This window comes from Mytilus edulis, chromosome 9, assembly GCF_963676685.1.
Source record: "Mytilus edulis chromosome 9, xbMytEdul2.2, whole genome shotgun sequence".
Classification (NCBI taxonomy): Eukaryota; Metazoa; Mollusca; class Bivalvia; order Mytilida; family Mytilidae; genus Mytilus; species Mytilus edulis.
Window position 1 is genome coordinate 36,624,973 of NC_092352.1, and position 19,136 is coordinate 36,644,108.

General features: G+C 32.4%; 2 protein-coding genes across 2 annotated transcripts in view; both read left to right on the plus strand.

Moving 5' to 3' along the window:
* LOC139488261 (four-domain proteases inhibitor-like) overlaps nucleotides 1-6,520 on the plus strand; it is a 31,786-nt gene extending 25,266 nt beyond the window's left edge. Inside the window, exons 2-7 of the mRNA XM_071273763.1 lie at nucleotides 1,593-1,676; nucleotides 1,830-2,018; nucleotides 2,596-2,757; nucleotides 3,976-4,103; nucleotides 5,559-5,724; nucleotides 6,411-6,520. Coding sequence (XP_071129864.1) covers nucleotides 1,593-1,676; nucleotides 1,830-2,018; nucleotides 2,596-2,757; nucleotides 3,976-4,103; nucleotides 5,559-5,724; nucleotides 6,411-6,469 — 788 coding nt within the window. The 3' untranslated portion in view covers nucleotides 6,470-6,520. The remainder of the gene's footprint in view (nucleotides 1-1,592; nucleotides 1,677-1,829; nucleotides 2,019-2,595; nucleotides 2,758-3,975; nucleotides 4,104-5,558; nucleotides 5,725-6,410) is intronic.
* A 2,040-nt stretch (nucleotides 6,521-8,560) lies between these two features.
* LOC139488262 (four-domain proteases inhibitor-like) lies at nucleotides 8,561-18,172 on the plus strand. The gene is made up of 7 exons (XM_071273765.1): nucleotides 8,561-8,635; nucleotides 12,081-12,170; nucleotides 13,059-13,235; nucleotides 13,760-13,918; nucleotides 14,454-14,581; nucleotides 16,970-17,135; nucleotides 18,053-18,172. Exons 1-7 carry the CDS (start codon nucleotides 8,602-8,604, stop codon nucleotides 18,109-18,111), a joined length of 813 nt encoding a protein of 270 aa, XP_071129866.1. The 5' UTR covers nucleotides 8,561-8,601; the 3' UTR covers nucleotides 18,112-18,172.
* The last annotated feature ends 964 nt before the right edge of the window (nucleotides 18,173-19,136 follow it).

A 19,136-nucleotide genomic window follows, 5' to 3' on the forward strand; every position in this document is an offset into this window, starting at 1 on the left:
GTATTTTATATTCAGGTAATCAGTGTCTCCTTGATGAAGTAATATGTTCTAAGGCCACACCAATTTAATTTCTTGTTCTACGGATTTTTGGACTCCAAAATTTGGGGCGAGCGAGCGATTTGAAAATTTTAATAAAAAAATATTTAATTTGCAAATTTTTGAGGCGAAGCTTGAAAAGTAAAGGCGAGCGATTATAATTTTTTTTTGAAAACATAAAATAGTAGGTTTTGACAATATTAAACATTGTTAAAGCCTGATTTATCACTTGTACTTTGACATTTCTTTAATTTCTGAAGTATTTTTTCCCTGTTCACCAAGAAATAATTGGTCATTCATATATATATTTGTTCGACCTGTTAGTCAAATGCGTCTTGTTTAAATATACTTTTTCACTTTTTTTGGTCTTTTGGAAAATGTTGTTTGTGCTGTATTTAGACCCTTCTACAACGAAATTTGTTTTACATGCGACGCAATCATATGTTTGAACGTAGTTTTCAATTTAGACTCGTTTATATTTTTTCGTTTGGGCTTGTATCATATTTTCCCTCCGGTTTATATGATCCGTTAATCCTATATTGACTCTTAAAATTCAAGAGTCTATCTAAAAATGAGGGTAGTTTTTCTAATAATGAGGGTACTTTTTATATGGCCTTCCAAATACCGTTTCGATCCCTAACATCACTGAAGAGCCATTTATTGTCGAAATCCGGATCTTGTGTAAAAAAAAAAGAAAAAAAAAATATTGACACCTTATGTTTGTGGCATAACATCGTGACCACAAGTTAATTGTTTTCTGTTTAGTATTAAATTTATATTAAGATTCATTTTGTTACATCTTGTGACCAATTTTATTTGGCAATCGCCAATGGCAGTCAGCAGGGTTAAAGAACATCAGTTGTTCGAACTGTTAGTCAAATGCGTTTTGTTTAAATATACTTTTTCACTTTCAAAATGTTGTTTGTGCTGTATTTAGACCCTTCCACAACGAAATTTGTTTTATATGCACACGTATAAAAATTGCGGTTTTAATCCAACGCAATCATAGTTTTGAACGTAGTTTTCAATTTATACTCGTTTATATATATAAATTGTATATAATATCCACCATTTAGAAGATCTTCCACTGATACGCTATAAATGAATAGCTGAAAGACAGCAAGGGTTAATCAAAACCTTAAAGTGTAAGAAAAAAGATAACCCTATAACAATAAAAACAGCGAAAAGACAAATAACATTACACAAAACGATACACACACAAAACAAACTATTGACCAACTCATTAGAACGCCACCGAAAACCAGGGATAAATTCGGGTTTAAGTTTAACCTAAACCTCCGTCTTCACGTTTGGTAATGGCAAGTAATCTTTAGGTAAAAAACATTCGGTGTCTCAAAATCCAGGACTAGATTGTGAATACGAAAACGTGTATCCTTAGTTTTCAACACGATCTCGATAACGCCATAAAACTTTGGGAAGAATGACTTAACTTTAGTACTAAAATGTCTTTATTGTTCAATGACTACCTTAAGCTTAGAAGAAGCAAACAACAAGGAAATCTACATGGTAAATGTACGCTAGTATTTCTTTTTCAGATGTTGCATTAGGACAAACCAATTGCCACAGAGCATGTACTTCCCAGTACGCACCCGTGTGTGGATCAGATGGCAAAACATATAGTAAATAGAAATGTAATTACTAAACATCCAAATTGCATAAACGTCGCTTACTTTTCGCTTCTATTTTCATTCAAAGTTTATTTATTTATTTCCAAAGGCAATCTATTGTTTCAAATAACTACTCTCTTTTGATGTATAGATCATTATTTTTAGGCAATCAGTGTCTCCTGAGTGTTGCAATATGCTACTCAAAGGCAAAAGGAATTAATCTTCATTATTCACACCGTGGCTCCTGTAGTCACGTCGTAACACACAGACCACCCATTAATTCATCATACAGCTGTAAGGATGTCTGCGATGAAGAATTGCAGCTAGCATGTGGAACTGATGGAAACACATACCGTAAGTTGTATTCATTTTTTGATGCGGAAGTTCAAATTAAGTCAAAATAGGTTAACGAGAAATCACAAGTTGAAGTAAAAGGGAGTAAACCGTAAAATAAAGAACAGATAACCCTTTCAAAACACCATATAAGTGAGTTGAAACACTACAATACATATGGTAGATACTAGGGGAAATAAATTTGTTTAATTTCTTCTTGGTATTCTCCTCGAATAGTTTTTCTCAATTATAAAGAAATCAAATGTTTGACTTGAAAAGCATTTCCTTCACCGCTTCATATAAAAACGCGTTCATTTACATCATCCCCAAAGCTTACATACACCTTTGCGACAGGATAATGATTTTTATTGAAACAAATCTTCTATCTAGTCTGCCCTGTCACGACAATGGATAGTAGGTACTAGTAATTGGAACAATATCATTCAAACTTCAACTTTCAGTTAGGGATAGAACTGCTGTTTTATTTTTATTGAATATTAAAATCAACTTATTTGACGGGGAGAAAAAAAAGGAATCTAGATTGGATATATCAATGCAAACATAAAATTTGATGTGATTATGTTTTTTAACATTGCAGATAATAGATGTTTCTTAAACTTGGCAAATTGCGAAGCAACTAAAACTGGAGATCATGTTGGTTATGCTCACTCTGGTGAATGTTCTGAAAGGGACAAAACCTGTTCACACACCTGCGACAATCACTTAGATCCTGTGTGTAGTACAGGCAATGTCACATACAGTAAGTAGCCTCAAAGTAGACGCAATGTATACAAAATAAATACAAAATTTCAAAAGATTTACCCGGTGAAAAAAGCTACATAAGTTGATAATAGGTCAAAGCTTATATACCCCAGCAGGGTTCAAAACATCAGTTGTTCGACCTGTTTGTCAAATACGTTTTGATAAAATATATTTTTGCACTCTTTTGGTCTTTTGGAAACTATTGATTGTGCTGTATTTGGACCTCTCTACAACGAAATTTGTTACATGCACACGTATAAAAATTGCGGTTTTCATCTAACGCAATCATAGGTTTGAACGTTGTTTTCAATTTAGACTTGTTTATATTTATTTTGTTAGGGCTTGTATTATATTTTCACTCCGGATTATATAATCCGTTCATCCTATTTTGACTCTTTAAAATTCAAGAGTCTATCACAAATTGAGGTAAATTAAATGGCCTTCCAAATACTTTTCGATCCCTAACATCACTAAAGAGACATTTATTGTCAAAATCCGGATGTGGTGTTTGTGATTTATCATCTTTGCCACACGTTTATTGTTTTCTACTTGGTATTAAATTATATAGATATCCGTTTAATTACGCCTTGTGATGAGTTGTTCGACCTGTAAGTCAAATGCGTTTTGATATAATATATTTTTTCACTCTTTTGGTCTTTTTGGAAAATGTTGGTTTTCTGTATTTAGACCACTCTACAACGAAATTTGTTTTACATGCATACGTATAAAAAAAATTGCGGTTTCTATCAAACGCAATCATAGGTTTGTACTTTGTTTATAATGTAGACTTGGAGTTATTTTTTGCACCTCATGTTTGTGGCATTTTTGGCGCAAATTTATTGTTTTCTGTTTGGTATTAAATTAATTTTAAGATCCATTTTGTTATATCTCGTGATCAATTTATTTGACAATCGTCAATGGCAGTCAGCAGGGTTTAAGAACATCAGTTGTTCGATCAGTTGGTCAAATGCGTTTTGTTAAATTATATACCTTTTCATTCTTTTGGTCTTTTCGAAACTGTTGTTTGTGCTGTGTATTATATAAATGTATATTTTGATGATTATACCTGTAAAATAAAACACCAAAAAAAAAGAAATATAATGAAATATAATCTATAGTTAACGCTAAACTTAAATAATTAAAGAGACTTATTATTTTTATTTGATAATTAATACCTGTCATTTTTATCGTATTTGTATTTTTTTTTCATTTCCAGAGAATCCTTGTTTGTTGACCATATATGGATGTAGATACGCCCATCTATCTAGTACTTCATCAGATAAATATCATATGGCACACAATGGTTCATGTGACGGGACAGTACCGTATGCATCAACAACAATGGTTAGGATAAACGTCATTATAAACATGTATATAATAATAAGATCCACGAGAGAAAAAATAGCACATAATTTGTTCATGCATTCTTGGAGTTCAATATCGTGTTATTTTCCAAGACTTTTTCACCCAGTTAAACATTCACTTATACACATACAATTCATATGAAAAATCTACAGATATCTTTGTCATGCCAACATTTGCATTTTAACTAATGATTATATTGCCAATACAAGGATATGAATCAATGTTTATGCATGTAACGAATTTCGTTGTAGAGTGGTCTAAATACAGCACAAACAACAAAAAATAAAAGACCAAAAGCGTGAAAATAATGTGCTATACTTAAGTGGATATTTCAATTCTAATCACCGGAGAACGCCGATGATCGTTACAGTTAATTAAGATTTTCATTTTCATTAGTTTGTTGGGGTTCGTTATCTTAAAAAACCCTAAAGTCTTCTCTTCTCAGAAGTCTCTGTGATATAAATGATCTTGTTTATATCTCTTCATAAAGAGACTACTATATTTTGAAAAGAGAAAAACACACCAGGCCTCGAAATTCATTGTGCATTCTATTAATTTTCGAGTATCTAAATATAAAATATAGTATGATATTTAAAAAAAAAACTAATGTTGGTAGCTGTAAGAGTGTATTATGTCATCATGTGGATTAACGGATCAATGTTCTTGTTTCTTCTCTTTATGACGTACTGAATAAATGAGTTAATGAATATCAAGATAAAGTAAATAACATTAAGTTTACTAATAAAAAAAGAGCTCAAAATATTTTATTACCAGGAACAGTGACAGATTTGTAGAATTTTCGATTTTCTCATGAAATCAATTTGTTTCTTAATATGTTATAACCCTTGAAGCTCTTCCTATGCTAAGCATTAAACAAGTCACAAATAGTCCTTATATTTCTTGATACTTTAAAAAAATCTTTAATCTCAATCTAACTTCTAGACAAATGTTTCGAAAATCGTGTTATTTTTCCATATACTTTTTCACCTAGTTAAACATTCATTCTACACATACAATTCATATGCAAAATCTACAGACATCTTTGTTATGCCAACATTTGCATTTGAGCTAATGAAGTACTTTACATTATCTGTAAATGCCAAAAAGAAGTAAGCAATAAGTGTCCTAGTTTCCGTCTTAAAACCAGTACACTCTTTTCTATTAAGTATCGTTTTCTAGTATTTCTTTGTATTGTAATTGTACGTCATCTGAAGTTTAACAAGTAAAACTATGTCATTTTCATTCGGATTTAAAGGTACTTGATTGTTGACCGTAAACGGGTGAATTTTGGAAGTAGACGTGGATATAAACTTTTCAAAAATGTTCTTTCGAGAAAGACTTACAGTAAGGATGTTGGCTTTACTGGTGTAAACGCAGTCTAGCTGTTTTCAATGATGTATCAAAGTTACAATGATATACTATCATATCTTGTAGCTCGACTGTAGTTCATATATGACCCATGGGTCAATAGCAGGAGAAGGAAACACTGGGCATTTATGGACCTGCCCAAGAGAAAACGAATTACTATGCGGTGCTGACCACCATACCTACGCTGGACCATGCTCATACTGCAGACGTATGGACTATAGCAAAAAACTCGGTAATTAAAACTCGAGTTGCGAAATAGGAAAATCAAATACAACCTTATTCAAACAAGACTCAACTGAAAAACGATATTGTGTAAAATACCTATTTGATAAACCACAACAGCAATAACAATATCAATAGAGACGAAAGATACCAAAGGGATATTGAAAAAATATCTGACAATTCAATGGCAAAATACAAAAAGAACAAGAAGACAAATGATAATAAAGGTCCACCTAAAAACTGATTATAAGATTATAGCAATATTGTAAAGGACAGTTTACTTTATCTTCATATTAAGTACTGAGTTTTACAAATGAAAATTGAAAAGGGACAACACAGACCTTTGTTCCACTTTTGCCTTCAAGTTGTTGGTCGGCTTAGGGTTTCACATAAGGAAAATTTCCTCGAGGGAAAAATAAAAAATACTCTTGAAATAAAATGATTTCAAAGACGAAAAGTGTCTGAATATGGTCTTCTATATCAGTGTAACTTCAAATCTTCGAATGAACACATGGATGTACCTTATTTGAGGTCAACGGTTAGTATAACAGTACTAGATATAATAGTAACTTCAAGAACAAAATAGTTAGTGTTTCTGACAATATTTAAATCTAATGATTAACTAAGTATTTATTTTGAAGGATGATTTTATTTTGAGTTATTGTAAATGTTATTAAATGTTATATTTTATTGCAGATGAGAATAACATGGTGCACGTAATCTTTAAGTCTTCCTGCAACACGTGGGTTGGTTAAACTAATTCTTATATTTAATGAAATAAATAAAACTGATGGTGATAGTTTCCATTACAGCTTATTTTTTTTAAATAAACTAGAACTGATGTGTAGTTGTCTGTAAGACACTGTATAAATGAAACACAAAGCCACAGGCTCTCCCTAATAATAAGTCATTCACTGGTACAAAGTTCTATAAAAACAAATTGTTTTACATATTTTGCGTTGGAGTCCCGTATATAACAAGATACTGGAAGGCTTGGTTTAATTGCTGTAGCAGTTCACAAGAAGTATTTTATTCAACATCGACATAAATTTTTTGAAATGAATGGCTTTAGAAGATCTTTTTGTATAGTTTCTCAACGTTTTATGTAAACTTATATCCGAAAAACGAAAAAAAAAATGGCTAAGTTGCCAAGAACTAAAATACACTCAGAGAGACTCAGTAGAAAATTAAAGCTGTCCTACCAGACTTCTTAGTCAACTAACTGATAACCGCAAAGCAACAACACTAGCTATAACCTTATAACGGAAAATTCTGAGATTTCTGGTTTAATTTGATTGGTCGTTTCTGTAGAAGTTTTTCATACAATCCAAGTGAAAATACACCAGATATTCTTTTGAGCTCATTTTCGAAAAGTCGAGTGCATTTTTTTCATCAGTTTTTGTCGTTCGTACGTCATGGTGTCCGTCTTTGTCGTCGTCCGGTGATTTTTACAAAGATCTTTTCTGAAACTATGATTTAACCAAACTTGTTAACAATTAATAGTGGTGTATCTTGTTTTAAAAAATGTGTCCGATGACTCCAACTGTCAATCAAGATTGATGGAAAGAAGCTAAAAATAGAATTTAGGGGTAAAAGGCAAGTTTCGTCTCTAACCTCGAAAACCAGCGTGAATGGAGAAAATCTGACAGAAAGCAGAATTTAGGGAATCTTGCGTTCTACCTGCTGTCTATTAACGTCAAAAATGTCTGATGGCTTCTAATAGGAGTAATAGCCCTTAAATAAAAAAATATATATATTATTTCGAAAATTATAATAGATACATAAAACAAATCATCAGGAAAATTATTAGCAACATATGCAGGATCTACAAACAATAACAACGGCTTAAATAGTCAGACGACTCCTTATGGAATTATTTGTTATCACATGTAGTGTTGTGATTTTAGCGGTATAGTCAACATTGCCATAAAGCTTGGAGCTTTGGCTTACCACAATACCAGGTTTCACTCACCATTTTTTTTAAATGCCCTGTACCATGTCAGGAACATAGCAGTTTTTTTATCCAACAGTTGGTTTCTATGTATTTTGTCGTTTGTTGTTGTTTTTTGCACTTTAGTGTTCTGTTGTTTTCTTTGTTTTCCTCTTATAGTTGATGTGTTTCCCTCGGTTTTATTTTGTAATCCGGATTTGTTTTCTCTCAATCGATTTATGAGTTTTGAAAAGCGATACTACTGTTGTCTTTATATATGGAGATTTTTATTAATTTATAGCACTTTTGAAAAAAAAATTAAAAAAAAAGGCTAATATGATCTACACATTATTTCCCAGTACCGAAACTACTAGTATAAGTTGACTCCTTATTGAAGTTAATTGTTACCGTTTGTTGACGATTGTTCTTTTTTTTTTTGGCTTATTATTCTAAAAACTTTAATATTTAGATAGAAATGTTATACAACAAAACTGATCAGCAAGACAAGTCTGCTCATAAGCTATATGGCCAAAATACTTGGTGTAGTCGTATTTGAAATGCTTTTATAACTTTTTTAAGTCTTGTAAAAAAATTTGAAAACTGTCATAGATAAACATATATATGATCTTTTCAAATGCAAAATTGATCAGTAGGACAAGATCTACACATATGTCAACATGACTGCAGTTTTCATGTAACTTTTTATAAATTCATTGTCCTCTCATAGTAGTTTTTACCAATATATTGCTATTGTTGAAGACACAGGTGGGCGTGACAGGGTCTTAAAAGCTTTTATTTTCTTATGACCATAACATGTGACAATATCTGGAAAAACAAAACTCATTGTAAACCATGAATGAAATTATTGTTCATGATCTCAATAAATTATCAATATGAAGTCACGATTCCAGTATATGCAAAGATTAAGAGATAAGCTAAAACAGAAAATCCGGCACCATGTTGAGGTCAATTTTTTTTCTTGCTGTTGTAGGTAAGTTCACATTCAAAATCATACACTACCTAGTTTTATGTAGGATGTATATTGTTAAATAAAGACAACAGTAGTATACCGATGTTCGAAATTCATAAATCGATTAAGAAAAAACAAATCCGGGTAACAAACTAAAACTGAGGGAAAAGCATCAAATATAAGAGAACTAAGACACAACAGAAACATAACATTAAAATGTAACACACACAGAAACGAACTATAATATAACAATGACCATTTAAAATACCTTTAGTTTCGTATATGTGTAAGTATCTTGTTTTATCCCTAGTCACATTTCAAATATATCGGCAAACATCCTTAATTATGAGCATTATTGAGAATACAAACTAGTTGCGTTTGATGTGCTTGTCTCCTCCTCATAATAGTCATAAGACGCTTTGACGTCATTCTGGGAAAAAAATACAGCGAAAAAGTGTGTGTCATGTGATTAATATTGTTAAAAAAATATACAATATATCCATCTCATACTTAATATAATGAGTCCAATGGACTTGACGAGCTTGCACTTCTATTGATTCATTATAGTAAATTGTGATCAAAGGTACCTGGAGTATAATTTAATACGCCAGACGTGCGTTTCGTCTACATAAGACTCGTCAGTGACGCTCAGATCAAAATAGTTGTAAAGCAAACAAGTACAAAGGAGTAGGTCCAGTAAGACCTCTTTTCGGCCCCAAAATATAGCAGTTTTACAAAATTGTTAAAATGTAAACTTGTAGTTATTTATTGGATAGTAGAATGGTTCTGCTACATAAATATGGGCTTTTTTTGACAATACAATGCACATATATTGGGTACTAGCACCAATAAGTCATGCTAAATTACTGAAACCTTCACAATTCCAGCATTTTAGTTAAATTTTAGACGGTTTCCGTGTAAAACGAAAGTGGCCGCATTCGTGTTCATCCAAAATATTGAAATGGAAGTTGAATTTGATGATAATACATAACATATATAAAGATTGAGGATGAACACGGATGCGGCCACTTTCGTTTTTGACAGAAACCATCTGAAAAGTGACATTTTTTCGCATATTTGGTAGATTTTTCATATTTGAGCTTGAATCGGATCGATTTTTATGACTAAATAAGTTAAAATCTTTCACATAAATGAATTGAATCATATGAAATAGACACTTAAGTGTTTAAAAAGTGGTCAAAATCTTTCGTCAGATGAAACTGAAATTTGAGGCCAAAATCGGTCCTTACCGGACCTACTCCTTTGAAGAGCATTGAGGACCCAAAGTTCAAAAAAAGTTGTGCCAAATACGGCTAAGGTAATCTATTCCTGGGATAAGAAAATCAAGAAAAAGAAAATGATTTCAAGACAAGCAAATGTTTCAAGCATTTTCTCTCTCACTAATAGCTGATCATTTTAAGGACACACACCACCTTTTTTCCTCACAAAGCCTTTTAATAGAATAAACTAAATTAATGATAATCATGTGTGTAAGGTTCTTGTTCAGCTTCCTTGCAAAAAAGGTTTTGAAATATTAGTTTCGTAATATCAATGACACATATTACAATAAGTATAATTATTTAATAATACGATTAAAACAGCCCTTATGCTACCAAAACGGCATGTGTCATACCGATGACGTTGTCCTGGTCATAAAAATCACGTGATCTATATTGCTTTTCGATCCGGTCCAATATTTTCCAATACGGACTGGCAATGAATCCTGATTAACATGTAAACATATAATTGTGCATGTAATTCGGGATTCATTGCCAGTCCGTATTGGAAATATTGGACCTATATTCACACCATTGTCATTCCGTATTGAAAATATTGGCCCTATATTCAAATTTGATTATGTAATACAGCATTCAGAACAAGTCTGTATTGAACAAGTTGGATTATTTAATAAAAGTGTTATTTACTGGCTGTATTCAAGGTTTGCTGTATTGGCCTCGAGACCCTCACAAGTTCAATTTCAAACCATTAGCAGAGTGAAAGTATTTGGTAAAACCAAAATTATAAACATTCTACAATCATTTTATTTTACATAGTTTTCAATGGAAGTGTTGCAATACTTTTTCCAGGTGTATATAAACATAATATCCATTATTTTGATCACCTACGTGTTCGTCGTTATATATGAACATCTGACAAATGGATAAGATACCAAGGAGGCCCGGTTAATACAAATATGATGTTAAAAAGACAAATGACAACGTCGTGGCAATACAAACGATAAAAAGACAACAGATTCTCTTATAGACCCCGACATTTTGATTATAGCAAGAAAAAAATCAGGTGATAAGCATTCAGTATATTAAAATCGAGGCAAAGGATGACTAGATTGTTGTTACGACAAGAAAATCATTTGCAAATATGTCATTCTGCTAAAGATGGCTTCCATAAAACTGAAAGATGGGGAATGAATTTTGATATTAAACGCATCGTTCAAATGCTTTCTTGTAAACAGCAACCCCAAATAGTTCAAAATTAGAATCGTAATACCTGAAATATTGTAGCAACTTGTTGGGATATATTCCGTATGCAGGTGGTGTTGAAATGACTACGTAGAAAGGAAAGTTAACGATGGAAAATGAATAATACCTTTGAGTCTTAAAGTTTAGTTCTGAGAGAGGACTATGAAACGTCATTGATATATTAAATCAAAATCTATTATGTTATCAACATATCTTATAAAGTTTACGGATTTGAATATATCTTGTTCCCTTAAGTTCAATGGTGCGTAGCTCGTGCATCCAAAACTTCTATCTTGTGTGCCCTTATTTGGGTTAGCTCCTCTTCTTTGATAATGGTCCATACTAAATGTTATATTGCCTGTACTGCACACTGGTTCTTAATGATTGTTGCAGTGTGGACAGGTCTTGTCCGAGTGAGAACATTCACTAGAGTGGGCATAGATAACATGATCTCCAGTTTTAGTTGCTTCGCAATTTGCCAATTAGAAAAAAAGGTGGTATTTTCAATATGATGTGGAGTATTGCGAGAACCTTGATAATTTAAGATCTATTTCTATATCACTTATTAGCGTGTCAAAGTGTCAAAATGCTTAAGAATTTATATGATTTAAACGAGAGGCAAAAGATACAAAAGGGAAATTCAGAGTCGAAAATACACTGTCAACGGCTAGCTTTAACAGAAAAAGAAAAACAGCACACAAAACACAAAATAGAAAACTTTTTAAAAAACTCAGCAAAACAAACCCTACATGAAACTTGGGAGGCGGGAATAGTTCAGTACAATGCATCAGGTCATTTTCAAAGTAATACACGACATGACAGAATGTTGAATTTGTTGAATTTTTGTCAAAGGTTCTTGAATTGTAGCAAAACTATAAAATGTTTGACATAAACATGATAAAAAAAACTTTTCAAAATAGTCAATTTGCAACTCATCAATATCAAATACTCATGATACTCTTCACCAACGCTTCATTCCCTTTCAGATTTTGCGTTTGGACAAAGCCAATGTAACAGAACCAGAACGTGTACCTCCCACTGGGCACCCGTATGTAGTTCAGCTGTCCAAACATATAGTAAGTACAATTAAGTAGAAATGCATATATATGTACACGAAGAAGAAGAAGAAAAATCGCTGACTCTTTTCTAACATTTTTATACAAAAACTAATTTAATTATTTGCCAATCCAATCCACTGTTTTGAATCATTATCTATACTATTAAACGAGAAGACCTCATTTTGGGTGTCGCTTCTCTTTTTTCCACAATAAATTAATCAACACGCCTCTGTTTTCTATAGGTACAGTGCATAGTCGCATTTGTCATCCATTTATATGATTATTCAGATTGAGTTATTTTGGGAGAAAAACGAGAAATAAGGCATCCGGATATTGTCCCGTCATTAGACGAAATTTTAAGTCAGATTAGACTTCCGGTTTGCGTTTTTCTGTATACTTTGAACATACATATACTACGAATAAAGTGTATTTTAATTCTATCTGCTATCATTTTCAAGTTTACTATCCACGGCGGTCACAGAGTTTATTAAATGGAGAGGGTCTGTATACTATATCAATTGACCACCATGGATCGATTAGTAAACTTGAATTGAAAGTAACTTATACACTTTATTTATATAGCAATGAATGTTCATAATATACAGATATTAAAGCGCTAAAATTATTCATGTGAACTTTTGATACCTTTTCTGAAATTCTCCAGTCATTTAATCTTTTACAAAATTCATTTTACAACAACAACAAAAGATGTGGTATGATTGCCATGTTGAGACAATTCTCCACAAGAGACCAAAATGACACAGAAATTAATAACTATAGGTCACCGTACTTTAAACTACGGTCTGAATGCCCGCGATTTCGAGGGTGTGTTCTAGTATATTTTTAAGTTTGAATGTCCCTCAGGAGTCTTCCGTCTCTCTTTTGATGTTTGTATTTTATATTCAGGTAATCAATGTCTCCTAGATGAGGCAATATGTGCTAAGGGGAAAGGTCTACATCTTTTACACATTGGCTCATGTGGTCATGTTACTCACCAACCACCAACCCATCCAAAATACAGCTGTAAGGATGTGTGTGATGAAGAATTACAGCTAGCATGTGGAACTGATGGTAACACCTACCGTAAGTTGTAATAATATTATAAGGCGAGGGGTTTATCTTATGTATATTTTAATGAAGTCAAAATATTAAAGGTTAATATGAAAACATAATTTGGAGTCAACATCGCATAAAGAATTATAACCCTCGCAAAATCAGCTAGAGAAAACAATATCTTTCAAGATTTCTATCTGTTAGGGATAGAAATGCTACAATGTGAATATAATGACAGATTTTCAAGAGCTAGCAATCTCTTCAATAATGTCAACGTGTTCCTTGATTAACAAAATCAATATAAAAATCCAGCTAGATTAAATGTTTGCAAAAAAATGAAAACAACACGTTTAATAATTGCTTGCGTCTGAAGCGCTTTTCTGTATTTACCTTCATTAAGAACGCTCAAAGCCAAACATTTGAATTCCGAAGATGGATAAGTACCGAAACCTTTGAAGAGCTATATGTAAAAAATACCTAAAATAAATAGCCAAATTCATCTAAAGCCAAGCTAGCATGTAAACTTATTTGAATATGTATTGTATCATATTCAGATAATAGATGTTTCCTAAACTTGGCAAATTGCGAAGCAACTAAAACTGGAGATCATGTAAGCTATGCCCACTCTGGTGAATGTTCTCACTCGGACAAGAGCTGTCCACACTGCGACAATCATTTAGAACCAGTGTGCAGTACAGGCAATATCACATTCAGTAAGTATCATTAAACTAAGCGATATATATGTATAAAACAGAGAAAATATCAGTCGTTTTAGTCTGGGTGAAAGACCAAAATCCAAAATGGAGTCAAGGAAATGTCACCTGTTGATTCAAATCATGTACTGTAAATTCAGAAATTATTGCGAGGTTTTTATTATTGCGAATAATGCGACTGAGTTGTAAACGCAATAATAAAAACTCGCATTTTGTAATATTTTAACTGAATTAAGCATGATTTTATTCAAAATCGTAAAAATTAAAATCGCATTCAAGTGTAAAATGACAAAATCGCAATAATAAATGCACGCAATAATTTCTGAATTTACAGTATATAAGATAAACGCAAGCTGCTTATGTGTACAAGACATATATATTATATGTTATAACACAAGCAAAAATGATAATAACAAAATAGATATGTGTTATCGTTAACGCTAAAAGAAAAATCAATATTTGTTCTTCTTTGTGGCATTTTTGAATAACTAATGCAAGTATGCTTATGATACTTGACATTTTTTTCTGTTTTCAGAAAATGCTTGTTGGTTGACCATGTATGGTTGTAAATATTCCCATCTATCTAGTACTAATTCAGATAGATATCATATGGCACACAATGGTTCTTGTGACGGGACTGACCCGTATGCATCTACAACAATGGTTAGGAAACGTGTTATTATACTACATTTTCCACATGAATTCATCTACATTATGAAACGAGTAACAAATTAAGTACAATTAAATCTCTAAACTTGTTCTAGACAAGAGTGCACACGCTGAAATGTCTCGCCTTCTATACTAATCATTGATATAATGTTGATAGTCCTAAGTATAAAGCTAAGCTTTATTACAACTGTCACATAAACTTAACATTAACCAAGATAACTAAACAAAGACCAATGAACCTTGAAAAATAGGTCCAGGTCAGATGAACCATGCAAGGCAGACAGGTACAGCTAACAATGCTTCTATACAACATATATAGTTGACACATTACTTATAGTTTAAGAAAAATAGACCAAAACACAAAAACTTAACACTGTGCAATGAACCGTGAAAATGAGGTCACGGTTAAATAAAACCTGCTCGACTGACATAAAGATCATAAAATATTTCCATACACCAAATATAGTTGACCTATGGCATATAGCATTAGATAAAAAGACCAAAACTCAAAAACTTAACTTTGACCACTGAACCATGAAAATGAGGTCAAGGTCACATGACATCTGCCCGCTAGACATGTACACTTAACAATCATTCCATACAACAAATATAGTAGACCTATTGCATATAGTATGAGAAAAACAGACCAAAACACAAAAATTTAACTATAACCACTGAACCATGAAAATGAGGTCAAGGTCAGATGACACCTGCCAGTTGGACATGTACACCTTACAGTCCTTCCATACACCGAATATACTAGCCCTATTGCTTATAGTATCTGAGATATGGACTTGACCACCAAAACTTAACCTTGTTTACTGATCCATGAAATGAGGTCGAGGTCAAGTGAAAACTGTCTGACAGACATGAGGACCTTGCAAGGTACGCACATATCAAATATAGTTATCCTATTACTTATAATAAGAGAGAATTCAACATTACAAAAAATTTGAACTTTTTTTTTCAAGTAGTCACTGAACCATGAAAAAGAGGTCAATGTTATTGGACATGTGACTGACGGAAACTTCGTAACATGAAGCATCTATATACAAAGTATGAAGCATCCAGGTCTTCCACCTTCTAAAATATAAAGCTTTTAAGAAGTGAGCTAACACCGCCGCCGCCGCCGCCGCCGCCGGATCAATATCCCTATGTCGAGCTTTCTGCAACAAAAGTTGCAGGCTCGACAAAAAACTACACAAAAATTACGCGACAAATTTAATTTATGAATTTCCAAGTCAAGTGAACAACTGAATATAAAAAAAACGAATTCAATTACAAGAAAAATATTTTGTTCTGGAATATCTTAGATTCGTGCAAATAAACTCATCATAGATACCAGGACTAAATTTTGTATATAAGCCAGACGAGCGTTTCGTCTACAAAAGACTCATCAGTGACGCTCGAATCCCAAAAAGTTGAAAGGGCCAAATAAAGTACGAAGTTGAAGAGCATTGAAGACCAAAATTCCTAAAAGTTTTGCCAAATACAGCTAAGGTAATCTATGTCCGAGTTAAAAAAAAAAACCTTAGTATTTCAAAATTTCAAAATTTTGTAAACAGTTAATTCATAAATATAACCATATCAATGATAATTCATGTCAGCACACAAAAGTGCTGACTACCGGGCTGGTGATACCCTCGGGGAAATAAATCTCCACCAGCAGTGGCATCGACCCAGTGGTAACCTGTTGAGCTCATAGATTTATGTCAATACACCCTAAATCCGTCTCCTCTTAATATTGATACATCGTGTGTCATATTTTTACAGGTCTTAAATTTTGATTGAATTGCATCTAACTTCAAAGTGGTGGCTTCTGTTTGTGTAAATGCATGTATTCTGATTTGAAAATATTTCAATATAATTTTGAACCGAAAATTGAAAGTTAAAAAATAGGAACGTGTCGTAAACCTCTCGTTCAGGTTAAATGTTAAAGTTTTTGTTCCTTCATATAAATCAAAGACACACAGTAAGAATCTCGGTTTTTATTAAATCATTGGTTCTAAGCTTACATCTACAACTAAGTAGTTATTTCGGTCTTGTATTTCGTATGTATTTATATTATTACTGTCGGTCATCTTTAGATGCAAAGAACTTTATAAATTTTAGTCCGATTTTATAGTTGTTAATTGTTAACAGATAACAGGCAAATTTTGAAAGTCGGCTTTGTCTTTGTAGACGAAACGCGCGTCTGGCGCAAATACAAAATTTTAATCTTGGTATCTCTGATGAGTTTATTTGTCATAAATGTTATATTAAACGTATCATATAAAGTAACAAATTAATGAAAAGATGCTGTCTTTACTGGTTATAACTCAGTTTGGTTATTTACATCATGGTGATGCATTAAAGTAAACCATGATTTTCGTTACTTTTTAGATCGATTGTAGTTCGTATAGGACCGAAGGTTCAATAGCAGTAGAGGGAACCGCTGGGTATGTGTGGAACTGTCCAAGGGAACACGAGTATTTATGCGGTGCTGACCATCAAACATATACTGGACCATGTTCATATTGCAGACATATGGATTATAACAAAAAACTTGGTTAGTAAACCCATCTGAAACTTCTATTGTGAAATAAGAAAATCGGTAAAAAAAACTAACCAAAAACATGCTTCAATATTGCAAATGGTTCAATTTGTTGAAGAAAATTAAATTAACAATACAAATAATGATAATAAAGTAAAAGTTGAATACAGATTAAGATAGTGTAGTAAATTGATAGTGACAGTATATAAGATCTGTGTATCAATTCCGTCTGCAATTGTCAATCGCAAAGTTAAATTTGAAAAACAAAGCTTTGTCCACATTTTGACTTCATATAAACGTCAGAGTGACAAAATAAGAAAATTTAAATTACTTTTTTTTTTTTAACAATTCTTGAAATTAAAAAAGGGGACAAATTCAAAATATATATGTAATCAATAAGGTACAATAATTTTGAATTTTCGAAAGAAACACATACATTTGGAATATTTGATTTAGTACATAGTTATCAAAGGTACCAGGATTATAATTTAGTACGCCAGATGCGCGTTTCGTCTACATAAGACTCATCAGTGACGCTCATATCAAAATATTTATAAATCTAAACAAGTACAAAGTTGAAGAGCATTGAGGATCCAAAATTTCAAAAGGTTGTGCCAAATACAGCTAAGGTAATCTATGCCTGAAATAAGAAAATCCTTAGTTTCTCAAAGTTTTGTAAACAGGAAATTGTTAAAAAAAAAAAAATGATCACATTATTGATATTCATGTCGAACACCGAAGTGTTGACTACTGGGTTGGTGATACTCTCGGGGACGAAATGTCCACCAGCAATGGCATCGACCCAGTGGTGTAAATAGTAATCAAAGTTACGTCACCCCCGATTAATAACATATAATCATTTGAAATGAAATGAATTGAATTTTTTTTTGGATTTTTTTTCAAATGTAATAAGATGTAATGCTTTCTTGCAGATGAGAATAACATGGTACATATTATCTCCAATTCTGCATGCAAATCTTGGATTGGTTAAACCAGCCTTTGAAGAAATAAAGTAATAAAAAACTGGCGGCAATAATAACCATTGCATCTTTCTTACTTTTAGATCTATGAACAAACACAGTCTCTTTCAAATCACTTGTCATCTGGTACTAGCTTCTGTAGAAGATTATTCTACAGTGTACTTTTGTTAAACAAGATACAGAAATATCTGGTTTCATTAGTGTAGCAATAAGCTAAAAGATAATTTGTTCTTCAGAGCAACAACATAAAAAAAACTGTGTTTGCCATTTTTGGTCACAAATGGTTCTAAATGATTCTATAGCATACATTCCAAGCGATTCCATGTAAATGTTGACCTAAGCTATCATATTTGATGGCTGATTTGCTTCAAACCAACAACAGGATCTCATTGCCTCAGAAAAACATAGAAGCCATGTTGTCATAATTTCTTACATGTCTGGTTTTAATTGATTTCGCTTTTCTCTGAAAGTTTTACTGTACTGTAGTCCAGTCATGTAATGGTGTCCTTGTAATGTTATATTTAACATCGCCATAAAAACGCGAGTTTTGGCTACCCACAAAACCAAGTTCAACCCACCATTTGTTCTTAAAATGTCCTGTACAGTCAGGAAAATCGCAGTTGTTACCTTATAGTTCATTTCTGAGTGTGTTACATTTTCGTTTGATTTTTTATTGCACTTTAGTGTTTCTGTTGTTTCGTTGTTTTCCTCTAATAGGTGATGTGTTTCCCTCGGTTTGAGTTTGTAACCCGGATTTGTTTTCTCACAATCGATTTATGACTTTCGAACAGCGGTATACTACTGATAACTTTATTTAGTACATATTTCTTATCAGTATTCAGGTGACAATACTCCAGACATACTTGTGGCCATTTCCAAAGAAATAAAACCTATTGAATACCGTTTGATGAATTTCTTTTGATGGTTTCGTCCATTAATTGTTTTGGTAATCATCAACAAGAAGAAACTATTTGAAAATCAGGTTTGTTTCGTGGAGACCACGTTCCCATGCAGATCAAAACTAACGATTTTTTGT

Coding starts and splice junctions, on each gene's coding strand:
- LOC139488262 (XM_071273765.1), top strand. CDS start 8,602: ATGTTGAGGTCAATTTTTTTTCTTGCTGTTGTAG. Junction 8,636..12,080: donor TTTTTTTCTTGCTGTTGTAG/GTAAGTTCACAT, acceptor ATTCCCTTTCAG/ATTTTGCGTTTGGACAAAGC. Junction 17,136..18,052: donor GGATTATAACAAAAAACTTG/GTTAGTAAACCC, acceptor GCTTTCTTGCAG/ATGAGAATAACATGGTACAT.